Source organism: Heterocephalus glaber, unplaced genomic scaffold (assembly GCF_053883595.1).
Source record: "Heterocephalus glaber isolate CG9 unplaced genomic scaffold, H.glaber_assembly_v1.0 deba00001452, whole genome shotgun sequence".
Taxonomy (NCBI): domain Eukaryota; kingdom Metazoa; phylum Chordata; class Mammalia; order Rodentia; family Bathyergidae; genus Heterocephalus; species Heterocephalus glaber.
Genome location: NW_028258302.1, coordinates 7,933,832 through 7,959,094, shown reverse-complemented (window position 1 = coordinate 7,959,094; position 25,263 = coordinate 7,933,832). Strand labels below are relative to the sequence as shown.

The 25,263-nt window shown below is 47.9% G+C and overlaps 2 protein-coding genes across 14 annotated transcripts in view; one reads left to right on the top strand and one right to left on the bottom strand.

Annotated features, from left to right (window-relative positions):
* Kiaa0319l (KIAA0319 like) overlaps positions 1 to 9,614 on the bottom strand; it is a 111,332-nt gene extending 101,718 nt beyond the window's left edge. The window contains exons 1-2 of one of the 4 annotated variants that reach the window (XM_004850922.4): positions 9,477 to 9,614; positions 6,385 to 6,554 (exon numbers count right to left, since the gene is read on the bottom strand). In XM_004850922.4, the coding sequence (XP_004850979.2) occupies positions 6,385 to 6,526 (142 nt within the window). In that variant the 5' untranslated portion in view covers positions 6,527 to 6,554; positions 9,477 to 9,614. Of the gene's footprint in view, positions 1 to 6,384; positions 6,555 to 9,380 lie in introns of all 4 variants that reach the window. The other 3 variants (XM_013074339.3, XM_004850924.3, XM_004850923.4) reach the window with 3 other exon arrangements.
* Positions 9,615 to 9,666: 52 nt separating this feature from the next.
* Positions 9,667 to 19,043, top strand: Ncdn (neurochondrin). 10 transcript variants are annotated; one of them, XM_087215322.1, is made up of 8 exons: positions 9,680 to 10,056; positions 10,909 to 10,997; positions 11,280 to 11,420; positions 12,486 to 13,454; positions 14,413 to 14,654; positions 15,518 to 15,742; positions 16,145 to 16,287; positions 17,530 to 19,043. In XM_087215322.1, the coding sequence occupies exons 3-8, from the start codon at positions 11,298 to 11,300 to the stop codon at positions 17,964 to 17,966; spliced, it is 2,139 nt and encodes a 712-aa protein (XP_087071448.1). In that variant the 5' UTR covers positions 9,680 to 10,056; positions 10,909 to 10,997; positions 11,280 to 11,297; the 3' UTR covers positions 17,967 to 19,043. The 10 variants fall into 10 exon arrangements, with proteins under 10 accessions (XP_004850988.1, XP_087071448.1, XP_087071446.1 ...); XM_087215320.1 differs by having other exon boundaries at positions 10,909 to 11,100; XM_021263308.2 differs by having other exon boundaries at positions 9,680 to 10,400; positions 10,909 to 11,100.
* Positions 19,044 to 25,263: the final 6,220 nt, after the last annotated feature.

The following is a 25,263-nucleotide window of genomic DNA, read 5'->3' as shown; positions in this document are numbered from 1 at the left end:
CCTGAACTACACATCGAGACATTGTCTCAAAAAAAAAAAAAAAAAAGAATAGCTAATCCAGTTTCACTATTTATATTCCATGCCAGGCATGGTGACACACCCTTGTAATCCCAGCACTCAGGAGCCAGGAGGATTGCCATGAGTTCAAGGCCAGCCTGGGCTCCATAGTGAGTACAAGCCCAGCCTGAAATACACAGTGAGACCCTGTCTCAAAAAATAAAACAGCCGGGGATTTAGGTCAGTGGTTCCACCACCTGCCTTGCAAGCACAAGGACCCGAGTTTGATCCTCGGTACCAAAAAAAGAAAAAAAGGAAAAGTACGGGCTGGGAATTTAGCTCAGTGGTTCTGGCGCCTGCCTCACAAGCACAAGGTCCCAAGTTCGATCCCCGGTACCAAAAAAATAAATAAATAAAACAAAACAAAATTATTTATATTCCAGCAGCACCAAACAGCTTATTGATTTTCTTCTAAACACCAGGCTGCTTCACATTTTGTGCTTTTGCTCTTACATTCCTATTGCCTGTGAATATCTTTTGAACCCTTCAACTTCAGCCTTTAAAACTGCTCAAGCATCAGCTTCTCTGGAAAGGATTCCTTAGATCTGCCCCTCACTTCTAAGCTAAATGGCTCTTCTCTGGTTGCAGCTGCACTCTGCAAGGCATCCCTCCATCTTCTCACTTACCATATTGTAGTATTTATACATCTACATCCTCCATTGAACGGGACATTCTCCCGGGGTAGGGGCTGTGTTGTGCACATGTTTATTACTCCAGTGACTACTAGCCTAGGACCAGACTCCTCGGTAAGTTCTCAAAGAATGGTTCCAAATTGAATGTCTTTTTCTCTGTACCTAAAATACTTACTAAGTAATTGTATAATCTCCTTCCCAAAAACAGAAGAATCAGAAAAAGTTTTCATAGCCAATTGTTAGCCCTGGGCAACTAACTTACACATATAACTCTTCAGATGCACATGTTCTTTGTTTAGATATGTTAATATATTAAGATTTTATTTTCACCTTCTTGGTTTCAAAAGTATTATATCTCATTAAGGTACTTTTGGACACCTGTGCTCTGATTGTGTTGATTTTATAGTTTAATTTTCAAAAGGTAGTTCCCCTATTGCTAATTTATTAATTTATTCAGTCAACATATATATTCATGGTACATTTACCATGTACCAAGCTTTTGTACTTACTTGGAACACCTAGCATAAGTGAAAGAAGCAAGATCCCTGCTCTCAAGAAGTTAACAAGCTACTATAGGAATTTCTGAGTTCTTGGGGTCCCCTCACATTTCTCCCCAGTTGATAATCACCAGGCCCAAAATGCTATTTTTAAGTCACTTAAAAATAAAAGTAAATAGAAAAACAGCAACCAGCTACTCAATAGGCCATAGGTAAGACACAGACCATCTTTTATCAAATAAATTATTATCACAAACTGTGCCGCTATGAACATGGGTGCACATATATCACTGTGGTATGATTCTTTTAATTCTTTTGGGAAGATCCCCAGCAGGGGAATAGCTGGGTCATATGGGACCTCTAGTCCTAGTTCTTTGAGGTATCTCCATACTGACTTCCACAGTGGTTGCACCAGTCTGCACTCCCACCAACAATGGAGAAGGGTTCCTATCAACTGGAAACAGGATAAAGAAAATGTAGTTTTTTTATAAAATGGAGCACTACTAGCCATAAAGAACGAAAAACTAGTCATTTATAGCTAAATGGATGCATATCAAGACCATATTCTTAATTGAAATAAATAGGACACACGTGTAAATACCAAATAGTTTCACTAGTGTGAGAAACTGATAGTGTAAACAAGGGTTAAAATGATTAAAATGAATAATTGATAATTTGAAATAGGAAAAAAGGTCCAAAGACGAAGGAGTGAAGGGAGGGAAAGGGGAAAGGAAAAGAGGGAAAGGAAAAACTATAAGAAAAGAAAAAAAATGGAAATTAAATCTATGTAAATAGGTAAGGGCGGAGGGGGTGAAGGGTGCACAGGTAATGGGGAAAAAAATAAGAACCAAGATATATCATGTACAGGTACAAACACCCAATGATAAATGTAAACGAATTGTATACCTAAAATGTACCAATAAAATTAATTTAAAATAAAATAAAATAAAACATATTTTTTCACTTGCCAAAAAAATAAAATAAAATAAAATAAATTATGATCACTGCTTTCTACCATTCACCATTGAACTCAAAAGCAGAAATGAAAAAGAAGCCCACTAAATATAAGTCAATGGGGGGCTGGGGATTTAGCTCAGTGGTTCTGGCACCTGCCTCGCAAGCGCAGGGTCCCGAGTTCAATATCTGGTGCAAAAAAAGAAAAAAATAAAATAAAATAAATAAATATATGTGTGTGTGCGTGTGTGTGTGTGTGTGTGTGTGTGTGTGTGTTTGAGTGGGTACCTGGAGGTCTACCAAAGATGGAGTATACTACTAAGTGGCAAACACGAAGAGGAGTAACTGTAGAAGTCCCTTATTTTGGTTAGTTTTTCAGGGAAAACTCATATAAGTCATAAACTAAATGACAACAGTAATCAAGAATATACCTTTGGGCCGGGGAATTAGCTTAGTGGTGCTGCCACCTCCCTCACAAGCGCAAGGTCCCGAGTTCAATCCACAGTACCAAAAAAATATATATATATATATACCTTTGGCCAGGCATAGTGACACATGACTGGTTGAGACAAGAGGATACTAAGTTCAAGGCCAACCTAGGTTACATAGCAAGAGCCTATCTCAAAAGAAAAAAAAAACCCCAGCCATGATGGTACTTGCCTATACTCCCACCTGAGCCAGGAAGATTGCCAGCCTAGGCTATATAGTGAGTTCAAGGCCAGCCTGGACTATACAGTGAGACCCTGTCTCAAAAAAAAAAAAGCTGCAAAATCAACACACAAAAATTAAGAGACTTCCTATTCACCAATAATGAACCTCCCAGAAAAGAAATCAGGAAAAGAAAATAATTCTATTCACAATAGCTTTAAAAATAAAATATTATGGGATCCAGGATACAGTTCATGGGCCAGGGATGTAGCTCAGTGGTGTCATGCCTGCCTGGTAAGCACAAGGTTCTGAGTTCAATTCCCAGTACTGGAAAAAAAATAAATAAATAAATAAAAATAAAATACTAGGCCTAGGGTTGTAGCTCAGTGGTAGAGCACCTACCTAGCATGCACAAGGCCCTGTGTTCAAACCCCAGTACTACACAGTGAGACCGTCTCAACCATCCCCTCCCAAAAAAAGACCAGAAACTGAAATTACTGGAAGAAAACAGGATAGTTGAAACCATAGGCACAGGTAAAGACTTCCTCAATAGGAAGGAAATAAAAATAGCATAGGAAATAAAATCAAGATGTGACAAAAAAAAATCAAGATTCAACAAATAGGGCCGGGGATTTAGCTCAGTGGTTTCGTCGCCTGCTGCGCAAGCGCAAGGACCTGAGATCGATCCCTGGTACCAAAAAAAAACAAAACAAAACAAAGATTCAACAAATAGAGGTGTGGTGGCACAGTGTGGGCAACTTAGTGACTTGGTGAGACATTATTTAAAAAATAAAAAGTGTTGGGCTGGGGATTTAGCTCAGTGGTTCTGTCGCCTGCCTTGCAAGTGCAAAGACCCGAGTTTGATCCCCCATACCAAAAAAAACAAAACAAAACAAAAAAATAAATAAAAAGTGTCAAGGGGGCTGATGATGTAGCTCATGGTGCCGCACCTGCCTGGCAAGGATGAAGGGCAAAAGGTATTCTTCTATATTGTTTGTGGAAATGTAAATTTATAACAGTCACTATGGAAATCAGTATGGAGATTCTTCAAAAAAATAAAATTAGAAATACAGTTTGGTCTACCTATACTGCTCCTTGGTATATTCTCAAAAGAATTAAAGACAGCATACTACAGTGATACATCCAAAGCACAATGCACAATAGCTAAGCTGTGGAAACACCCTAGATGCTCATCAACAGATGAATGGATAAAGAAAATGTGGTATATATACACAATGGAATATTATTCAATCATAAAGAAAAACAAAATCAAGCCAGGCATGGTGCCATAAGTCTGTAATGTCAGCACTCTTGGAGGCTAAAACAGGATGATTACAATTTCAAGCCCAGCCTGGGCAATTTAGTGACACCCTGACTCTAAAAAATATATAAAGGGCTGGAGATGTAGTTCAGTGTGAGGGCCCTCACAATCCTCAGTACAACAAACAAGCAAAATATTAAAACTCTCCAAATTTCTCTAAAATGGCATTGGAACAATCTAACTCCCACTATAACCACTCCTAACACCATCTTGACTGGGGTGCTGTTTTTAAGTACCAAGTTCAAGGGGTACTAAAGACTTGCCCAATGAGCCCACAATGCTGTGTTTAACCAAGTATAGAAGAATATAGTATAGAAGTATACTAAAGAAGAAAATACAGAAAGGCTCAGAACTCTTTTCTTCCCTGTACTTTGAATCCCTCAAATAACAAGCAACTTATCATCATTCTCAGCTAAAAAAAAATTCTTTGGTCCTACAAAAGATCACCTGTTGTTGGATGGCAGTGTAGCAGAAAAGAAAGAGCCTGACATCTGGAGTGAACAAACCTGAGTAAGGATCCTGGCTCTGTCATATTCTTGCTGATCAAGTCATTCTCCCTTTCTAGGGCTCAATTTCCTTATCTCTAAAGCAAGAATAAAACTGCTTTAGAGTTAGCATGAGGATTAAATGAGATAAAATATGCAGTGTTTATATTTAGGATTCTGGTGGTACATGACTGTAATCCCAGATACTTGGGAAGCTGAAGCAAAAGGATCACAAGTTAGAAGCCAGCCTGGGCAATTTATTTATTTATTTTTTTCAGCCTGGGCAATTTACTGAGACCCTTTCTCAAAGTTAAATCTTAAAAAAGGCTCAGCATGTAGTTCAGTGATAGAATACTTGCTTAGCATAAGAAAGGCTCTGAGTTCAATCCCCAGTACCACACACACACAAAATGTGATTCTGCTAATTTGATGGTGCTAAAATCACTTACTTGTTTAATTCAAATGATCTTACATAAAATGTTGCCATGAAGTAGCCAACAAAGTATCACCTGGGGTAAAAACATTTAGGTCTGCTATCAACTGTAATTTCCACTTCCATAATTATGCAATCATCAATCACCAATGCAAGGCAACAAAAACTCCATAGCTGATGTTACTAAAATTGTTAACTATAGTAATTCCTTGGCTTTCAAGACCGTGACCACCAACTGCTTTAAGAAAGCAACTGAAATCTTTGTGATTTTAAGAGCAAAAGGCTAGTTATCCCCAACAGTGGTCTCTATAGCCAAAAGATTTTGGTCATTGACCAAAATAGCAGCATACTCAGAAGTTTTGAAATCACTGTTTTCCTACACTCTATACTCTGAAAGGAACCATGTCAACAACAACAAAAAAAAATTGAAAGAAAAAAAAATACAGGGTATCATCCTTTGAAATTTAGCCTTTTTCGGTGATTCCTGACAGGTTCTAAAGGGGTGACATATCTCAAGGAGGAAACCATATTGTATGAAATCTATCAATATAGCCCCTTTCTATGGAAAAAGCATATCTTCTTGTAAGTATAGATTTTTCTAGAGAAGCAAAGTATCATTTACGGAGCACACACACTCAGAGTGCTATATGGTACCACAAGGTATGAGACAGATCTTAGCTGGGCATGGTGTTACACACCTGTAATCTCAACTCAGGAGGTTGAAGGAGGATCACAGAGAGCTCAAGGTCAGCCTAGAGGACACAGTGAGTTCAACTCCAGCCTGAACTACATAGCAAGACCCTATCTTAAAAAAAAAAGAAATGAGATAGATCTTATACTTCCTCAAAGACCCTTAGGTAACCTGCCTAAGACCCTAACCATTAAGTAGAAACATCTAGTTCTAGAACCCAGATATGTCTAACTTTGAAAGCTTTTTATTTTCAATACATCTTTATCAAATCTCAAAATGACTGTATCAACGTAAAGAATCAAATTTAAATTTTGGTGCCAAAGCAAACAAACAAACAAAAAAACCCCCACCAAACCAAGCACAGTGGTGCATACCTGTAATCCCTGCTACTTGAGGGGCTGAGGCAGGAGAATCACAAGGATAATTTAGTGAGACCCTGTCTCAAAAGATAAACAGGGCTGGGAATGTAGCTCGGTAGTAGAGCACTTGCCTAGCATGTACAAGGCCCTGGGTTAATCCCCAGTTCCTTAAAATAAAGATCCACTAAAAAGATAACAGTTTCTGTAAATAGCAGATCATTTTTCTGTCTCCTAGTAGTTTTTAAAATGAACTAAGGGATTTACAGAGTACCCTTTTTAAATCTTGAATCTATAAGCAAAATGGTACCTGTTGACAACCACAGAGCACTGAGGCAGAAGCAAGTATAAAACAGGTACAGGCTTTTCAGCCACTTCACAGATGTCTGCCAACAATATCCTGATAAAATCCAGGAACCAGGACTTGGCTTGACTCCCAGCCTCCTCGCCATGGCCTTCCAGACAGCTGGAACCAATACCCTAGAAAGGCAGAAACAGAAGAAATTAAATGCCAAGTAATTAATAATTGATTCCTGGAAATGTGGGATGCTAGCAAATGTGACTGATTAGGAGAAAGAGAAATTTCAAGTTTGTCTTTCAGTGCTCATCTCTGCCAGTAAATTTGAAACCTGAGCTTTGACATAGTCTATAATTATCAAGATAACAACATGGCAAGGGATATAAAATGAATCCACTGTGAAACTGAAACATTTTATATTCCATTATGGTCTAATCTAACAATAAATTATCTATGTGGCAGAATGAAAAGAGCACCAGCCTGAAAAAAGCATTGTTAGTTCCAGTTCTGCTAACAGCTTTGTGACTTTGACCAAATATACTTTCTTACCTATGAAAGGATTAGACTTCTTAACTAAACTAACATGAGGGTGTTGTAAAAACTTTTTAATATGATTGCACTTAGGTAGGGCATGAACTCTTCAGCTTGCTACTATACCCACCACTATTATTCAAAAAAATCTATCAAATTTACTTCAGTGTTATCCTTCTGATCCCTAAGAGTCATATGCAATTCCTGGCTTAAACCCACACACATACATTCAGCAAATATTTGTATCAGGCACTGTGCTAGCTACTCTAGAATCTAGGGGCTGCTTAATTCAGAACCCTTCCAGCAGGGGAAAAAAATCTGTTTTTTCCAGAAGTCTTTTCCTTTTTATATAACTTTATATACTGTATAAATTATTATAAAAATTTTAACAATATTATGAGTTGACAGGAGTTAAGCAACTCAAACATCTGTTGGCTTTGTGCAGTGATGTGCACCTGTAGTCTCAGCCACCTGACACACCAAGGCAAGATCATTAGAGCCCAGCAGTTTAAGGCCAGCCTGAGCAAAACTGCAAGATTCCATCTTTTTAAAAAAGATGAGGGGGGTAGGATGACAAAGAGGAAGAAGAGGAATAAAAATCTGTGTCCTAAATATGCACTGTCAACCACCTCTGGCAAATGACATAGGCTGACAACCCTTCTTCCCCAGCCAAGGTACAGGGATATCAACATTGCCTATGCCAAGACAAATACACAAACACTACTGGCAAACTGAGATGTACCCTAAGAAAAGGATTTCACTGAGCTATCAGCATCTGAAGGACTTCATTTTTCTCACTCAATTCAATCCATTCGTACTTTTTGTAGTTTTGTAGTTGTATATTAGGGAGCAGGGGAAAAGTAAGGAGGTGTGGGAGCAAGAGACATGTTCAAAAGATTATAAAATGGAGATTAAGTTTAAGAAAGTATATCCAACAACTTCTCTGCCCTTCCAAGATGGAATGGGTGAGTGTGTGTGTGTGTGTGCGTGCGTGTATGCACGAATGTGTGGATTCTTACCCAACACACTTCTGCCTACCACAAAAGGTTTTAAAACTCAAGGTGACTCAACACCTGTCATCAATAGCCTGGCAGGTGGGTGGGAAAAGCAGAAAAAAAATGAAAAGGCTTTGAAAACAGGAGTAATAAACACCATTGGACTAGCAAGCTGATTAGAAGTGCAATGTCTTTCAAGCAGTGCATAAGAGAGGTAGAGCTAATTTCATTTGCACTCCTAACCAGTCATTCTGCTGAAAGCTACAATTGCCTACAAGCACAAATCACTGCTAGGGTCCAGTTAAAGACTTACTGACCAGAAGCAAGACCACCACCACATCACCAAGATCCAAATGGTTTGTTATCGAATCAAAGGATAACAACCCAGGGAAAGAACACACACCCCCACAATACTTGACAAATGAAAATCTAGAAAAGCTCCCTATAGTTCTGGCATTTAGGGCGTTACAAGCACACCCGAAATAAAAGCACTCTCTGTTGCAGCAGCTGTTCAGACAGAGCAGGGGGTAATGTTTACTTAATACTTCAGGTTGATGGGGGATGTATCATAGTTCAGTCTGTCAGCTACATACGTGGAACTCCATTTATGTACACAGCAATAAGATATGTTTGAATAAGAACAGAGCACGTCTGAAACAGCCTATTCAGCGGGTGTGAGTAATCAAGAGTAATGCTTTGAGGGAAAAAAAGTCTCATATTTGGGAAAGTTACAGAACAGACTGCCATGAATAGCTTTGCTTATATTTGCAGACACTGTTTTCCAAATAGCTAGAAAAATGAACAGATTGTTCTGGGAGGTCGTCTCTTCAATTTATTCCTAGTTTCCAGTCTGTTAATCACAAGAAAGCACCAGGAGATTCGGCTAATGCTCTTCATTAACGACCTCTATTGTCAGCTGGGCACAGACACCATGAGGTGAGAGCAGGCAAAGCATTCCTGAAACCTGCCTGAGGTTTTCTATTTTAACTTCTTTCACTTCATCTTTGTGCTCAATGCAGCCACTGCAGGACCCTTTGGAAGGGGGACAAAACTTTCAAAATCCTGAATTAGGCAGGTTTCTTGTTATTTACACATCGTGCTGAACCCCGCCCCCCTTATTCTGCACCAACTTTCTATTTCCTTAGGGAGGTCAAACACCCGAGACAGATTCTAAGGGCGAAGCTGCAGAGGTCCAGCCAGTTGGAAGGGTGGCAGCGCCCCCATCCCTATCTGTCAATCTGACTGTCAGGGAATGGAGGGACCTGAATGACCAGATCCGGGCCCCAAAACATCAAGAGTTAACCTGGGTCTCAATCTCCACACCTGTAAGGCCGGAAGCAGGTGACTCTCCTGGCCGGGTCAGGAGCGCCACCTCCGGGTCCCAACACCCGGTCGGCGCACCCCCAGACATCGCCCGTCCCGCCTGTCCCTCCCCTGAGCTCATGGTCCCCGGCTTGGCAGCCAGCCGCCCCGGCCACCTACCGGGGCTCAGGGCCACACAGCGGGGCCCTGGCTCTCGGCGGCCTCCGCCTCCTCCCGGTCCATGGGCTTGGGGGCCCCAACTTTCTCTCCCCTCACCCGGAGGAGGAGGAGGAAGAAAAGGAAGAAGGTAGTGCGGGCTCCCCACCCGGACAGCTCCCTCTCGCCTCAGTCTCCCTGGACAGCGACGGCGACCGGAAACACCGCCTCCTCCCACCTCCCGGAGCTCAACCCGGAAACACAATCTTCATGCTAATGAAGCCCTCCCGCCCCCACCCTCCGGAAGCGCAATTCCAGCCGCGAGCCCGAGGGGGAGGAGGGACAGCCCTGGGGCTAGAACTACGCACAAAGCGAAGGGTCTGGGCCCCCGGCCTCTCGCCTCCCGCTCTCCAAGGGTAGTCTGCACCCTTGTTTTTGCAAGAGCCTCAGACCCCAGACTCGGGCAATGCCCACAAGGAAGATGGCGGCAACGGCGTCACCCCCTACGGCTTAGCGCCCTGTAGTGCCATTGGCCAGATCCCGGAGTGAGGTCCCCGCGGATTGGTCTAGAGCTATGCGGGGGTGGGGGTGTAGCTACAGCAGCCTGGAGCCAGGAGTGGGCAACGCGGCGTGAGCAGCGGCCCCAAGCTCCAGGAGAATCGCGCCCTGAGAAGACTTCGCCGCTCCGGGCCGCAGCCTGGTGAGCTCAGCCCCCTTCAAGCCCTCCCCTGCATCCCAGCCGGAGCCTCTCGGAGCCGGCGCAGATCGATACAGACACACCCCGGGGACCCTGTCGCGACTTCATCGTGCCATATCGCGACATCATCGTGCCCTGTCGAGACTCCATTTTGTCACAGCCCTTTTCAGTATATATCTTTTTCTTAAAATTTTGCCCTGTCATCCATGGGGGCTCTCCACCCCCCCATGTCGTGATTTTACTGTGATCTCTTCGTGACATAACCGCGCCATCGTGAAATGTGATCTCATCGCCGCCCTGTCGTGACTTCATCAATGTCGTGTTGTGATCTGGCTGCTGCGGGACAGGTGGTGACCGCCAGGAACCCCCTCACCGCAATATCCCCATCTCAGCAGGGTCACTTCGATTATCCAGCTTTTGGAGTCTCTGTTGTCCCAGGAGCTACCCGACCCCTTCTTGCTTATCCAGCCCCTGCTGGTATTCACAAGCTGATAGCGGGACAGGGAGGGCAAGGACGGAGAGCTGAAGGGGTTAATTCTGTTGCCGCTGCTGCCGCTGCTGCTCCTGCTCCTGCAGCCTCTGGCTGCCTGAGGGAGGGATGGGAGAGAAGGCTAGGAGCCTGTGGGGGCATCTTGAGAGCCCTGGCTGGAGGGGTGGGGTCCCCAGAGGGGCCTCTAAGCCTTCGCTGGTGAGTTTGCATTCACACTTTTGCCGAAGCTTATCACCTGCCTCTGAAGAAGGAAGGGGAAAGGAAGCCTAGGCTGCCCTTTTCCCCGTGTCAGCCTGAGTTTGGATAATCGAACTTCACCCATGTATGTCTCCATTCTTTTGTCTGTCCTCACCACACACTCGCAGTGCGCCTCGTAGTAGGAGATAAAACCTGACCGCTGGTGCCAGGGGCTGCTGAGCAGTGGAGCCAGCTCACTCCCACCCCCAGGAGATTGGTGAGGAAAGCTGTCCAGCTGAGCGGCAGGATGCATGGTCCTCCTTTCCCACTTTCTGGAGGTGACCTTGGACCAGGGTCCCTTCATCCCTGAGGATATGCAGGTCCAGCCTCTTAAAGGGGCTCCCCCAAGGGAGGTCAGCCTTGAGGAAGCCACCCCTCCAAGTCCTCCCCCTCCTCCCCTTCCTCTGTGCTAATCCCTCCCTCCATCCTCCACTCCCACCCCCGCCCCCGCCCTGTCCCTCCTCTGCAGAGGGATGCTCAATCCCTCTTGTGTTCACAGTTGGGCAAGGCGGGCATCATGGCCTCGGATTGCGAGCCAGCTCTGAACCAGGCAGAGGGCCGAAACCCCACCCTGGAGCGCTACCTGGGAGCCCTCCGTGAGGCCAAGAATGACAGCGAGCAGTTTGCAGCCCTGCTGCTAGTAAGGAACTTGCTGATAATTGGGATGGGAGGTGGGAAGGGCTGGGTGGTCAGACTCCTAAGGAATGGGGTCAGTGAGTCCCCAAGGTTATATAGGTGGAACCCTGGAGCCACCAAAGAAGGGCCAAAATTGCTGCCTATGTACTGTTTTTTTTTCTTGCTCCCCTGAGAATGGGGGCAAAGGAGAGAATGGGGGTGAATAGGCTATGGCACTGGGGGCCCTGGAGGAGGCTGCCTGTGTTTGCTTTCTGGGGCGTCCCAGAGCAGATGGGATCTGACTCATAGGGTAACAGCAGCAGGTAGTAACTAGTACAGAGTACTTGAGAGCTAGGGATGATTTTTCTGGGACCTGAGAGAATTAAAGGACTAGAAGTGACTGAGGAGGGGTCTTAGGGCATGGCCATGTAGGTTGAAGTAAGGGAGGTGGTTCAGGTCTTAGCCCTGTTGGAAAACCCAAGCTGGGGACAGCAGAGCAGGAGCTGCAGTGCTAAAAGGGGAGAGGGGGGAGTACAGGCGCTGCTTGTTTGCCATGGCAACAGGGAGAAGGCTCTGGAGTCAAGGGCTCACACTGCAACAGAGGAGGTGTTTAGGTGAAATGTAAGGGGAAATGTTTTGACATGTAGAGCGGCGACACACAGGAGCCATTTCCCCTGAGAAGGTGGCGGAAATGGATCAGAGACTTCTCTGGTGACAGCAATTAGGGAAGGACCCCAAATCTTGGGGGATTTTAAACTTGAGTTCTAAGCCCCTTCCAACCCTGGTTTTGGGCGTCTAGGTTAGACACTGGGAAGAATTTTTCAATTGGCCAGGTGAGGAACTGCCCAAGTGAGTAGTTGAGTAGGACTGCACCTCCCTTCCATGGGCTAATCATAGATGGGAGGGATACAGAGGTCACACCTGTCTGTCTTCAAGGAGAAGGAAAGAGCTTCTTGAAATGACCCCAGCATGAGTCCTGTTGCATAACCTAATCCTGTTAATAGTCCTCAATGCCTCAGGGTGCAAGGAAGGAACAGTACAACTTTCTACCTCTTTCTTTCATCCTGCTGATAGCATGTACCCCCTATAGGTGACCAAGGCAGTCAAAGCAGGTGACATTGATGCCAAAACACGGCGGCGGATCTTTGATGCCGTTGGCTTCACCTTTCCCAATCGTCTCCTGACCACCAAGGAGGCACCCGATGGCTGCCCTGACCACGTTCTCCGGGCCCTAGGCGTGGCCCTGCTGGCCTGTTTCTGCAGTGACCCTGAACTGGCCACCCATCCCCAGGTCCTGAACAAGATCCCCATCCTTAGCACTTTTCTCACAGCCCGGGGGGACCCCGACGATGCTGCTCGCCGCTCCATGATCGATGACACCTACCAGTGCCTGACAGCTGTAGCAGGCACACCCCGAGGGCCCCGGCACCTCATTGCTGGTGGCACTGTGTCTGCCCTGTGTCAGGCATACCTGGGGCATGGCTATGGCTTTGACCAGGCCCTGGCCCTCCTGGTGGGGCTCCTGGCTGCTGCGGAGACACAGTGCTGGAAGGAGGCGGAGCCCGACTTGCTGGCTGTGTTGAGGGGCCTCAGTGAGGATTTCCAGAAAGCTGAGGATGCCAGCAAGTTTGAGCTCTGCCAGCTGCTGCCCGTCTTTCTGCCCCCAACAACCGTGCCCCCTGAATGCCTCCGGGATCTGCAGGCTGGGCTGGCACGCATCCTGGGAAGCAAGCTGAGCTCCTGGCAACGCAACCCTGCACTAAAGCTGGCAGCCCGCCTGGCTCACGCCTGCGGCTCTGACTGGATCCCAGCGGGCAGCTCCGGGAGCAAGTTCTTGGCCCTCCTGGTGAATCTGGCATGCGTGGAGGTACGGCTGGCCCTGGAGGAGACAGGCACAGAGGTGAAAGAGGATGTGGTGACTGCCTGCTACGCCCTTATGGAGCTGGGGATCCAGGAGTGTACCCGCTGTGAGCAGTCACTGCTTAAGGAGCCACAGAAGGTGCAGCTCGTGAGCATCATGAAGGAGGCCATTGGAGCTGTCATCCACTACCTGCAGCAGGTAAGGGCATAGTGGCCCACAGAGGTAGCCCAGCATGGGGAGCCAGTGCAGGAGCCAGAAGGTAAGGGAAAAGGGTAGAATGCTGTGTGCACTCCAGGAGTAGTGTGGCCAAGCGTCCCTCCCTCTCCCTCCCTCTCCCTCCCTCCGTGAGCCTCCACACAGGCACCTACCACATGCCATATGTGCACTCACATCACAGCACACACACACACACACACATACACACAGAACACAGTAACCTCCCACTCATACAACACTCCCTGGTACACACACACTACACACCACACACAAAAATGAAGCAGTCTGTTCTGCTTACTCTGTAGTGGTGTTTTACATATGCACACATACAAACTTGTAGTGGTGCAGGGAAAAGGAGCAGGAACCTCTGTAAAGGTTCTGCTGTCCATACCTCCTCACCCACCCTTCCTTTGTCTGAGAGGCCCACTCTTCTACCCATAGGGATTCAATCATGAGTGCTCCAGCCACGGAATTCACCAGGCATAGATCCAGCAAACCATGCTAAGTTCTCCCCTTGTTTTCCAATTTAGTCCAAAAGGTAGTACCCCTCCCCACTATTGGGGTATGCACATGGTAGGATCTGTCCTCCCACCCCAGAAGAGGAATGCAACTTAGTTGTAGACCTGAGAGCTTCCCCTTAGCCCTGAGCTATCTTAGAGGTGGAGAGGGGGATGCAGCTGGAATATCAGCGAGTACCGGGTATGTTATCTGAGATCCGGTTCACTTTGCAGACCTGTACAGAAGGCCTGCTCTCATGGGTGTGTCCCTCCCGTATGCTAGGTCCTGGGCACATGGGGTAGACAAAGGCTTGGTACCCAACTTTGAAGGGCTCATAGGACAGAATTCCCTTCGAGTTGTCTCTTTCCTAGGCTGCCCGGTAGGTTGGTGAAGGAGTGGGTTCTCTGGTCTGCTCCATCTCACTGGGGTCCTGTGGCAACAGGTGGGGCCAGAGAAGCAGAAGGAGCCCTTTGTGTTTGCCTCGGTACGGATCCTGGGTGCCTGGCTGGCCGAGGAGACTTCATCCCTGCGGAAGGAGGTGTGCCAGCTGCTCCCCTTCCTTGTCCGCTACGCCAAGACCCTCTATGAGGAGGCTGAAGAGGCCAATGACCTTTCACAGCAGGTAGCCAACTTGGCCATCTCCCCTACAACCCCAGGACCTGCCTGGCCAGGGGATGCTCTCCGGTGAGTTGGTAGTTACAGTTTATCCAGACCATTCTCAAGAAGTGTCACAGTGACAAAATCGCACTCTATCTCACCCCAAACTAGTCTGTGCCAGACTCCTGATTGGACCCGAGAATTACCGTACGATTATTTCTATTTGTTTTGGGGGGTTTGTTCCCACACAACTTGTGTAAGCCAAGTCTTACTTGCCAACCCAAGATTTCTCAATAAAAAGAGAACTTGCTGGATGTGGTGGTGTATTCCTATAATCTCAGCACTCTGGGAGGCTGAGGCAGCCAGGACGATCACAAATCCAAGCCCATACAGGGCTACTTAGCTACTTTATGAAACCTTGTCTCAAAAAATTTAAAGGGGGGGGGTCTGGGGATGTAGCTTAGTATGAGGCCCTGGGTTAGATCCCCAGTACTTCCAGAGAGAGAGAGAATGCTTATTGAGCATCTGCTATGACCCAGGTATTTAGCTGTCCCCTTTACCACAGCAATCTAATTTGACCCACACAGCACATCTGACAAGGCCTCCTCCACATTTTACAGATGAGAAAGCTGAGGCTCAAAGAGGTTAAAGTAACTTTCCCACAGTCACACTGGCAGAGCCCCAGTTTGGTCCTGGGCCTTTGTGACTTTGAAGGTTGTGCCTTTTCTGGAGTACCTACAAGGCCATGTCCTTCTCTACTTCCACTTCTCCTAGGCAGGGTGACCTGAAAAAATGACATCTTTTTTTTTTGGTACTGGGGATCGAACTCGGGTCCTTGCGCTTGCGCAGCAGGCGGCAAAACCACTGAGCTAAATCCCCGGCCCAAAGAAAGACATCTTTGCGCCTTCATCTCTCAACCCTGCACACATCTGTCCTTGTCACACCCTCAGGCTCCTTCTTCCTGGCTGGTGCCACCTGACCGTTGAAGATGGGCCTCGGGAGATCCTGATCAAGGAGGGGGCCCCCTCACTTCTGTGCAAGTACTTCCTGCAGCAGTGGGAGCTCACATCCCCTGGCCATGACACCTCAGTGCTGCCTGACAGTGTGGAGATTGGCCTGCAGACCTGCTGCCACATCTTCCTCAACCTCGTGGTCACTGCACCGGGGCTGATCAAGTGAGGGGCTCGGGAGAGGCTGGGAGGATATTGGAGGAAGCAAAGAGGGCTGTCCCATTGTCTTAAAGCGCAACCTCCTACTCTGCTTCCCTGTGTCTGTGGGTTTCTCTTAGTGTTAAAATGGAAGGGTCTCAGTAGGCAAAGCCAGTCCTCCTCAGAGATTTGGCATATCTGTGTCTCCAGGTACTATCTCTGAGCATGTCTGCCTGCTCCAGCCATAACCCAGCCTCTGCTCCCCAGATGCATGGTGGGGCTCAACATTAACTCTTTACCCTGCTGGGTAAAGAGGCCCAGCCCTGGCCCATTGAAGCCTGAAGCCCTGCATCCCAGGTTTTCCAAAAACCTTGATCTGATCTACTCACCCTCTGCCCTCACTCATCCTTCCCTCCCTTTCTCCCCCAGGCGTGATGCCTGCTTCACATCTCTGATGAACACTCTGATGACGTCACTGCCTGCACTAGTGCAGCAACAAGGGAGACTGCTTCTAGCTGCCAACGTGGCCACCCTGGGTCTCCTCATGGCCAGGCTCCTTAGCACCTCTCCAGGTAAGCCCTGGGGGACTTAGGCCTGATAGGGAGAGCAGAAGACCGGGGTGGATCTCTTATGTTCTGGGCATCAGTCCCCAATTTCAGACAATGGTTTTGCAGAATTTTCCCACCAAGAGGAAATCTCTACAGTATATCTCCATCTGCCACCCCCACCCTTCTTCCCAAAATGATAATATTCTCTTCCTTCTGAAGACTTTTAAGGCAAGGTCTGGTGGGTGTTGAGTACAGGACTGCTCAGAGGCACAGGCACAGGCACCTGGAATCCCTGGCAGCCCAAGGACTCGGAATCCAATGCTTTCAAGGAGGAGCCACCCCCACCCAGGCCTTGAGTCAGAAACCTCACTTCCCTCCATTGAGCTTTTTCACTTCTTAGACCTCACCCTCCTAGTGACAGGCATCAGCACCCTGCCCCTTTGCACACAGCTTCTCCCCAGCCCTGCCTCACTTGGCTGTGTGCAGGGGGAAGGGTGTCCCCTCCAGCCCCTGGCAGCCCTCAGTGTCTCCCACTTTGGCTGTGGGTGTCTGCTTGGGCCCCTCTGTCCCTGCCTGTTCCCTGAGCCCCATCTGTCAGGTTGGAGGAGCTGAGCAGATGCCCGGGAACAGGGTGTAACGTGCCCATACCCTCAGCTGCCTCTTTGTTTTCTGTGTGGGGATCCCAGCAGGGTACCCAGCAGTGGGAGGGGGAGCATGTCCCTGTGGACCGGGACCCCCCCCCCCAACATTACTCTCAGTGAGCCTCTGGTAGAGCCATCATGTCATGGTCCTGGTGCTGGCTCACCCACAGATGCCTCCAGGTTAGCTGAACAGACTCCTGGAATGCTCACAGATGTATGCCAAAGCCAGTCCCTGCTCACCTTTCCCCTCTGGCACCCTCTTCTGGTCCTTGAGTTAAACTGGTGCATCCTCAGCCGGGTAAAGGGCCCTAAGCCACCCAGCTGATGGGGTCCCTGCTAAGAGAACCCTGAAGATGGTTCCCTCTCACATCTGACATGTGGCTCACTCCTACCTCCTGTACCTAGAAAGGTCTTGGTGATGGAGAGTACCAAGATTATTTCATTTAATTCTCTCAACAAATTGCAAAAACCAGCCGAAGGTAGTTAGCAGGCAGTGTCAAAGGTAGGCTTTGAACCTAGGGAGTCTGGTTATAGGTAATGCTTCCACTCCCTGAGTGTCCACACAGGAGGGAAGGTGAGGGGCTGGCCTATCAGTTTATCCCATCTCTCCTTCTGTGCCTTCCAGCTCTTCAGGGAACCCCAGCATCTCGAGGTTTCTTCGCTGCCGCCATCCTCTTCCTATCACAGTCACATGTGGCTCGGCCCACGCCTGGCTCTGACCAGGCAGTGCTGGCCCTGTCCCCTGACTACGAGGGCATCTGGGCCGACCTGCAGGAGCTCTGGTTCCTGGGTATGCAGGCCTTCACAGGCTGTGTGCCACTGCTACCCTGGCTGGCCCCTGCCGCCCTGCGCTCCCGCTGGCCACAGGAGCTGCTCCAGCTGTTAGGCAGTGTCAGCCCCAACTCCGTCAAGCCTGAGATGGTGGCTGCCTATCAGGGCGTCCTGGTGGAATTGGCTCGGGCCAACCGGCTGTGCCGGGAGGCCATGAGGCTACAGGCAGGCGAGGAAACGGCCAGCCACTACCGAATGGCTGCCTTGGAGCAGTGCCTGTCAGAGCCCTGAGTGGTGTCCACTGGGGACAGACCCGGAGGCGGGCAGCGAGGGAAGGAGGGAGGAGGCATCTTCCCTGAAGCCCCCAAACTGGACTCCCCTCCCCAGACTTCCCCCCAAACACCCCAGCTTTCTGGCTTTTCTGAGGGCAAGGCCATGGTGCCCACCACTCAAGTGTAAGGAACTGCATCCCGCCCCCCAGGCCCCCATGGGGGCAGGGATGGGCTTGGAAATTAATGCGGTTGTCCCCACCAGGCCGGGAAAGGTTGGAGCAGCCCCCAGGGAGGGGGTCCCTAGGTGTCATTGTGCCCAATGTCTGGCTCCTCTGCAGGAGGAAGGTCCCAGAGTAGGACAGGGCTGGCAGGAGCTGACTGCCGTAGCCCATGTGCCCTGCCGGCCAGGGCGTGGCCTCCCCTAGGCTGTGATGCCCCTCTGGCCCCCCAGATCCATGTCCTTTATATTGGTTATTTGGCTCTTGCCCTTGACCCTCTTGGGCAGAGAATAGGCTCAGGCCATTGACATCGCAGCTCTTCCTTTCAACTCTAGTGACCAGGGTCTGAGCTGCCCTGTCCTTCCAGGGCAGCCTGGGGCAGACAAGCCCAGGGCGCGTGGGGAACCTCCTTCCACCCAAACTTCCTTGAGGGAACCCAAGAGTGCTTGGGCCCAAGTCTCTAAGCTTTTGTGTCATGTTGCAGCAGAGTGATAAGGGGGGTTGGGGTTATTTATTTTGCTTGTCCTTATCTTTGCTTGGATACCTGAGCATCTGATCCTTGTCCCCCTGATACCATCTGGCTGGAGCCAGGAACAAGAGGGATACCTCCCTGAAATCCGCATGTTTCCCCAGTGATTGCACCCCATTGCCACCGAGGTGCCTGGCTTCAATTCCCACCCCTGCTATGACTCCTCTCTGCACAGAGCCGCGACTGGCGGCTCCAGCAGGGACTACCTTTCTTATGAACCTGGCAGGGGAGGGCCCCTCCCCACCTGAACCCTTGCTTTTCCCCCACCCTCCCCCAGTGCGTTCTGTGATCGCCAAGTTTAAAGCTGTGCACATGTGAACACTCAATAAATGTTCATTGGTGACAAGAAGCCTCCTGTGTGGTGTGCCCTGCACCCCTCTCTCCTTCTCAGGCTATATCCGCTCATGACTACCGTTTGCTGAACACATGTCCTGCCAAGCACACTTTATAAGTGTTATTCAGCTCTGGGAATCCTGGGAAAAAAGGATCATAATTCCAGTTTTACAGATGGAGATACTTAGGCATAGATAAGTGATTTGCTCAAGGTGTTACAGCTGGACCAAGCTTGCACGCAGCCCCTCAGCTCCCAAGCCCACACCCTTCACTGGTACAGCAGGTTCACAGATTCAGCGGTTGGTGTGGCCAGGCCTAGAGGGGGCTCTTGGGGACAAAGGAAACACTGTCCCCTGTCATCAGTGGGTTGCTGTCAAGCAGCAGTGCCACACACACCCCCTCCCCTTGTGTGTGTCTGTGTCTGTATCTGTGGGTGGATGTGTGGTACTGGGGAGTGAGTTTAGGGCCTTTGCACTGAGCTGCACTGCTGGCCCTTTTTTGGAGGGAGGTGGAGTGTCACTAAACCACTAAGTTGCTCAGGGTGGGTTCAAATGTGGGATCCTCCTGCCTCAGCCTCCCACAGTGCTGGGATTATAGGGATATGCCACCATGCCTGGCTACATCCTCCAATTTTTAGTTAGAAATTTTTTTAGTTAGAAATAATTTTTATGTGAAATCTCACTTTTGAATTTTGGTAACTGATTACATTACTACTGGCCTAACAAAACATACAGGCTAAATGTGGCTTGACTTTATGCCAAGGGAAAAGGGGGAGGGCCAGAGAGCAGTAGATGAGCCAAGCACCTCTGCCTCAGCAGGTCTGCGCCAAAGCTGTCAGGTTGGAGCCAGACTAGCCCAAGGCCAACACCATCCGCAGACTTCACCCACGCCTTCAAACCTGTAAGCATTCACTGAGCACATTCTATTGCCTACCTGTGGCTGGCTATGCATAGCAGGAATATTCACTTACTTCCTAGATATACTGAAACCCTTCTTCTCAGCGTGAATTCTCTGAGTTAAGGTTAAAATGTAGACCCCTTATTCAAGCAGCTTAAAGTGTAGAGGAGAGACAGATAAGGCAACACAAAGATATAAGCAATGGCTTCTATGGAGGTTCAAACAAAATGTGATGAGCATGAAGGGCCTCAGTCTGGCTATGCAAGTTCAGGAAAACTGAGCAAGTGTTTGTGCTGAGACCCAAGAGTGCGTGAGTAGCAAAGCAGAAGAATGATGGGTGTATTTGCCACAGTGCATTGTGAAGTGGATCAGATCAGTGTGAGGTTGGATCGGATCATAGGAGTCCAGTGTGCCGTGTCCAGAAGCTTAGATACAAGATCATGCTGTGGGATCAGATTGCCAATTTTTGAGCAGATTAAGGAGGATACAGTTTGCATTTTAGAAAGATGATTGACTGCAAAAGGCACAACTGAGGCAGGGAGCTTAGGTGGTAATAAGTCAAAACTAAGGCAGTAGCAATGAGGATGGGGATATACAGGGAGAGTTAGGTACATAATAGCACTTGGTAATCAGAAGTGAAAAGGAGTCAAGAATGACTCCAGATTCCTGATCTGGGCCATTGAGTGGATAAGGAGGCCATTCACTGGAGTGGGGAACACTGGGAGAAAATAAATTTGTGGAAAATATAAACTCAGTGTAAGAGGTGAATTTGTACTGTCTGCGGAATATCCACGGAGTGGTTGCTTTCTATAGTCTGGAGCTCAGAGATAGGTCTGAGCATGTGACAGATCTGGGAGTTGTCTATATAGGAGGTCCTTAGAATCACTGGAGCAATTGAGACCAGCTGGAGAAGTGGAGAGACGGGAAGAACCCCAAAGCAAGTGACAACTGCCCATGGTCCCTGCTGCTAAGGTGCTCTCCCTTGTGCAGTGGAAGAGTTAAACCCAGCAAAGTAGGCTAAGTTCACTACTCTAATGACATATGGTCAGAGAGTTCTGGGTTCTGGACTGGGAGGAGGCTAGGCATACCTTTCCAGACCAAGCTGGTGATTCAGCTGAGAGGGAAAAAGGAAGATCTGAGCTGCAGTTGTGCGATGTAACCACGAGGTGGAGCCTTGGCATCTTGTACCAGATTTCCCCTCTTCACAAACACTCCCCAAGAGGCCTAGAGCAGGTTGTCAAAAGCTGAGAGGAGGGAGGTGGCTCTGTCAATAAGCAGGCAAACTTGGGTTTTCCTTAACATAAAGTCCAAACGCAAGCTCACTTTTTGAAAAGAGGAAAAAAGGTGCCTGGGAAAAAGAACAATATGCCAAGTGTGCCAAGTGGGAGTCCATGTGTGTTTGAGCATATACATCTGCTTGTCACTATACATCCTGTGTTTCTATGTATATATGTGTTTCTCATGTATCTCTGTGCACGCAACGTGCTCCATTTCCCAGGGGCATCTGCACATGCATCCCTGTGCACACCCCAGGCTTCATATGTAGGCATGTGTCCCAGAAAATGGGCAACCAGAAATCCTCACATCCCTGCCTCTGAAAGTGTGGAGACACTTGGCCCTGAAAAGAAAGTCCCCTGAGTTGAAATCATAGGATTCTGTACCTTTCAGGAGCCCCAAAGCACCCGAGACCATGGAGAACATCCCAGCAGACATAAGTGGAACTACTCATTTATCAGATGATCTCAGCTGGGTCCTATGTATAGCTAGAGGGTTGTGTTCTTATACAACCTTTTTGAAGGATGTGTGTGTGTGTGTGTGTGTGTGTGTGTGTGTGTGTGTGTGGTATTTCCGGCAATGGAACCTAGGGATGCTCTACAGCTAAGCTACATCCCAGCCCTTTTTAATTATTATTATTTTTTATTTTGAGACAGTGGCTCACAACTAAGATGCCCAGGCTGGCCTCAAACTTGTGATCTTCTTGCTTCAGCCTCCTGAGTAGCTGGTGTGTGCCACTGTACCTGGAAGAATTTCTTTTTCTTTCTTTCTTTCTTTCTTTCTCTTTCTTTCTTTCTTTTTTTGGTACTAGGGATTGAACTCAGGACTTCACGCTTGCAAGTCAGGCACTGGAACCACTGAGCTAAATCCCTAGCCCAGGATTTCTTAATAGGCTGAGGAATTCATAAAGTCATCCATTTATTCATTTGAGATTTAATAGGCATTCATTGACCACCTGACATGCACCACACACAGCACTAGACATATATTCTATTTCTCCTTTAAACTTCTTGTAAAGTCATTCATGACCAGGTGAGGAAAGAGTCTGAAGTGCTGGTTGGAGTGTTTGAAGTTTTTTTTTTTTTCCTGAAGATGGGCCATGGAGAGCCCCAGGAGAGTTTTCATCAAAGAGGTGACATGGTCCAGTCACTCTTGTTGCTAAATGGAGTTGGAATTGGATTGAAAGAGATATAAAGCCAGGGTTCCAGTTAGAGGGTTGTCGTGCTGGCCTACACAGTAACTCTCACCCTTTGAGTCACTAAATAAGTCACTTAGGATTTATTAAAACACAGATTGCTAAACTGCCCAGGCTAGGATGGAACTTGTGCTCCTTCTGCCTCAAGCTTAGGGACTTAACAAGACCCTGTCTCAAAAAAAATTTTAAGGCCAGAGATTTAGCTCAGTGGTTCCGCTGCCTGCTTTGCAAGTGCAAGGACCCAAGTTCAATCCCTAGCACAAAAAAAAAAAAAAAAAAAAAAATTTAAATGTTGGGGGTGGGTGTGGCTCAGTGTGGAGGACTTGGGTTCAATCCTCAGGGGAGGGGGAAAACAGAATGCCAGGCTCTGTCCTCAGAGTTGCTGATTCAGTAGGTATAGTGTGTAGTCCAAGAATTGGTACCTCTCCACTGCCTCCTCACAAATGCAACGTCTCGAGTTTGATACCTGGTACCAAAAAAAAAAAGAATTGGCACCCCTAAGTTCACAAAAGTTTGTGATGCTGGTGCAGGGGCCACATTTTGAGAACTATAGGTCGATGAGAAAGAGTGAGGTAGCTTAAAGTGCTGAGAGAGGGGGTGGCATATGCCTTCTGAGGTACCCACCTCAGATTTCCTCCACATTCATTCCATGGGTGAATGTTTAAGGGTTAGAAACAGCAACACTCTGTGAGGATTGACTTGTGGAGGTGAGGAAAAAGTCCCAGACTCTTCTGGGGTGGTGGGCAAGTTTTGAACCCGAAGGATAGTGATGTTGTTTATGGAGCTATAGAACTATGGAGGAAAAGCAGGTGGGGGTTGGTGGTAGGGGCAGAGGAGATGTTGAATCCAACCTTGACTTGGAAATACAGATGACTGCAAGGAGATATCTGATGGAAAGGAGACGTCCAGTTGGCAGCTGTGTGGGCAGTTTCAGATCTCTAGTGAGTGGGCATGAATGAGTTTGTGAAGACTAGAGAGGAAGACTAGGCAGGAGCTGCTCCTCTTTGAGTGAATAACTGAAGACAGAAGTGGTGAGAGGAGGAGACAAGAAGGAAGCAGCAAGGAAGTAGGGAGAGGAAACCCAAGGGAGCCACCAGACAGACAGCCCATCCTGTCACCCTGACCTTCCCAGGCTTGTTGGAGAACAGGGGCATCCCACAGCTAGGCATGTCATGGACCCCCTTGCCACTTCTGGGCTTCTCCCAGAGGCCTCTACCACTTTGCATGCTGTGAACTGACATCTGCCCTGCAGCTTGACTTCTGAGGTCCTTACTGATGAAGCCGAGGGAAGGAGGAGGAGGAATGTTGCCACAGACTCTCACACACTTACATGTACAAATGCACACTCTCACTCCTGACATCTGAGGTGCCCAATTGTGCTGCATACATCACCCTTGCTGGAAAGCTCTTAGTGATGAACTCTTGGCTGCTAGCCTTTTTCTCATAGCCTCCCAGGCTGAGATGACCCAGGCTTGAGCTTGGCACCAGCCATGTGCCTTCTGGAATTCTCAGCTACAGCTATACATTCCATGGCTTAGTGGTGTTACCTTCCTGTTGCCTTTTCACCTATTCTATGTCTATATCGTTACCTTTACATTCTCATCTCCTACTTCATTAAAAAGGGATGTAAGAAAACAATGAATCCTCCCTGACTTTCTCCACATTTTTGTTTTTGATATTGCAGAAACTGAGATCAGAGAGGAAAAGAGACTTGGGTGGGATCACAGTCACTGATTTCTAGGTACCTGACTCTAAGGCAATGTAGAATAGTGATCCTGAGCAGAGAGAGGCTGGGGGAAAATGACCCCAGTGCCGACCCTTAACTAGCTAGCTTGACTGTGGGTAAGTCATTTCAATTCTGTGCCTTGTTCCTCACCTGGAAATGGGGGTGATACGGACATCCATCCCAAAGGGCCATGGTGAGGGTAAAATAAGATCCTTTAACTCCTCAGCACAGAGGCTGGCACTTTGTGTAATAAATGTTCACTGTGGTTATTTCTACTATGCCCTGTTCTGTGTATCTTCTTGCTTTTTAAAATATCTTCCTTCTGCTCTCTTACTCCTTGTTCTTTGGCATTTCTCTCACTTTCCTTTCTTTAATTCCTGTCTCTGCTTCCAGGAGAGGAAGGCAGAGTTTTGGGAGAAGAAAAGAGGGACTGACTGCAGAGATTAGAACATGCCTGACAGCCAGTGCCTGCCGTGGTATAACACAAAAACATAGCCTGTGCCTGGTGTTAGTGTAACAATCACACCCCTTCCACGTGGCTCAGTTAGTTACACACAATTCACTCAATGCTACCTGGAGTCACAGGCTCACACCCAGTCAGCCCAAGCCCCTGTGGCTTCAGACACATCTTCACCCCTTCTTGAGTGCAGCTCATGCAAAACCCCATCCCAGGCAACACTCTCCACCCAGTTTATGGCTCTGGGTTGGCGTTGGGGTTCACCAGCGCAGGAAGCCTGAGTGAAGTGGGTACCTTCAAAGGGTTTTGCAGCAGAACCATTCGAGAGACCTTACAGTGACGCAAGCAAGCACAGGAGCTGATGCAGTTTGAGTTTCCAGTCCAGAGACTTCTTCCACATTCACAATCGTCCACCCCATTCAAAGTCAGGTGAGAGATTAAAGGACTGGTACCCATTTTATGAACGATGAAGCTGAGGCCAGCAACGAGTAATGCTTTGCTCAAAGGCAAGGATGCAACACAGACAAGCAAATGTAGAGCTCCTGCAATCCCAACATCGAATCTTTCTGTTTTCCCTGAGCTCAGAGCTTGAAGCCCAAAGGGCAGTTCAGATCAGCAGGGGTGAAATTCACGCCTCTCCCTTCCCTCCCGGACCAGTCCCACCAAAGCCACGCCTCCCTTTTTTT